Below are 1,680 nucleotides of genomic sequence, written 5' to 3' on the forward strand. Positions count from 1 at the left end.
CAAACAGAACAAGAATGAAAGACACGCAGCATATAGCACAGTACAATTCTCAAAGCCGCCAGAACAGCCGTAGCAAGAAATCACGATGGACTTCATTACAGACTTACTAGAATCAGAAGACACAGCAAGCGGAAGATGCTACAATAGCATTATAGTTGTGGTCGACAGGCTGACGAAGTACAACCACTACCTGCCATACAGAAAAGACTTCACGGCAGAACAAACTGCAGCTACGCTGATTGACAGAGTCTTTAGGATTCACGGATTCCCTAGAAAGATTGTGACAGACAGAGACAAGCTCTTCACATCTAACCTTTGGAAAACGTTTGTTGCCAAGATTGGAACCAAACATGCCATGTCTACGGCATTCCACCCACAAACAGATAGACAGACTGAGAGATCCAACCAAACATTGGAAGCCTACCTCAGGCATTTTGTTAGCTACCAGCAAGATGACTGGATAACATACCTGCCTATGGCGCAGCTTGCAATTAATAATCAAATGTCATCCACGACACACTAAACGCTATTCTGGGCGAACCACGGAAGGCACCCAGATCTGTGGCAGACAGAGCTGCCAAGTGTGGAAGCAGTATCGGGCATCGACATTGCTAGAAACCTACAAGAAGCTTACAAAAACATGACAACATCTATTGCAAAAATGCAATCAAAAGTGAAAAGCAAAGAATCCACATTCAAGAAGAATCCTCAGCTGAAAGAGGGGGATAGAGTCTATGTGCTTACAAAAAACTTTGGCACAAGGAGACCATCCAAAAAACTTGACCATGTCAAGGTCGGACCCTTCTTGATCATCAAACAAACAGGACCAGTGAACTACCAAGTTGCACTACCATCCGACACCAGAAAACACCAGACATTCCATGTCTCTCAGCTAGAACCAGCTGACCCAGAAACGCCATTACAAAAAACCTTCCACCAAGAGAATTATGAAAACGACGTCTTCGAAGTCGAGAAGATACTAAAACAAGATGGTCAGCGGTACCTCGTCAAGTGGAAAGGATACCCGGACAGCGAAAATACCTGGGAACCACTCAAGAACCTGACGAATTGCCGACTACTGTTGAAGGACTTCCAGCAGAAGGAACGGACGACTCGCCAACGCGCATCGCGTCTCCGATGAGACCGTAGGTGCCCCAGATGGTAGGAGACACCGTAACGCCCACCGAAGCAGCAGGACAATCTGCAGGATCCGCAGCCGCAAGCGCTTCGTCCTCCGCGGACAACTCAGCGTCAAGATGAGAGGCTTTGACCTTCGCCCTGCTGTCGGCTTGTCGCATGATCTTCTTGTTGCGCAACAAACGAGCCATAACCTCTTCAAGAATCGCTTCATCCGCATCGATCTTCTTCTGAGTCTCTTCGCGAGTCCGGTCAAGGGCCTCCCAACTCAGACTCGTACACTTCCGACCTTGCTTGATGCACTCAGCACAACGAAGAGAACGGTCTGGTACCATTACGCAAAGCTCTTGATAACGAAAACAGCCTTCGCAAGAATACTCCACAGGATATCCAAAGTTGCTCACTTCGCTAATGAGTCTTTTCCGTTCAGTAGATTATTTGGAAGACATCGTTGACAAAGAACCCAAAAGCACTTAAGAAGGGATGACGCAAGTTAAGTAAGGGCTGGGCCGTGGGACACGGCTATGCCGGAAAGGGGATAGT

The 1,680-nt window shown here is 47.5% G+C and overlaps 1 protein-coding gene across 1 annotated transcript; it reads right to left on the reverse strand.

Annotated features, from left to right (window-relative positions):
- Positions 1–756: 756 nt before the first annotated feature.
- On the reverse strand, positions 757–1,513 carry K489DRAFT_385514 (uncharacterized protein). The gene is made up of 2 exons (XM_033606120.1): positions 1,042–1,513; positions 757–979 (listed from the first exon to the last, which is right to left on the reverse strand). The coding sequence occupies exon 1, from the start codon at positions 1,470–1,472 to the stop codon at positions 1,053–1,055; it is 420 nt and encodes a 139-aa protein (XP_033454825.1). The 5' UTR covers positions 1,473–1,513; the 3' UTR covers positions 757–979; positions 1,042–1,052.
- Between the last annotated feature and the right edge of the window lie 167 nt (positions 1,514–1,680).

Source organism: Dissoconium aciculare, assembly GCF_010015565.1.
Source record: "Dissoconium aciculare CBS 342.82 unplaced genomic scaffold K489scaffold_29, whole genome shotgun sequence".
Taxonomy (NCBI): domain Eukaryota; kingdom Fungi; phylum Ascomycota; class Dothideomycetes; order Mycosphaerellales; family Dissoconiaceae; genus Dissoconium; species Dissoconium aciculare.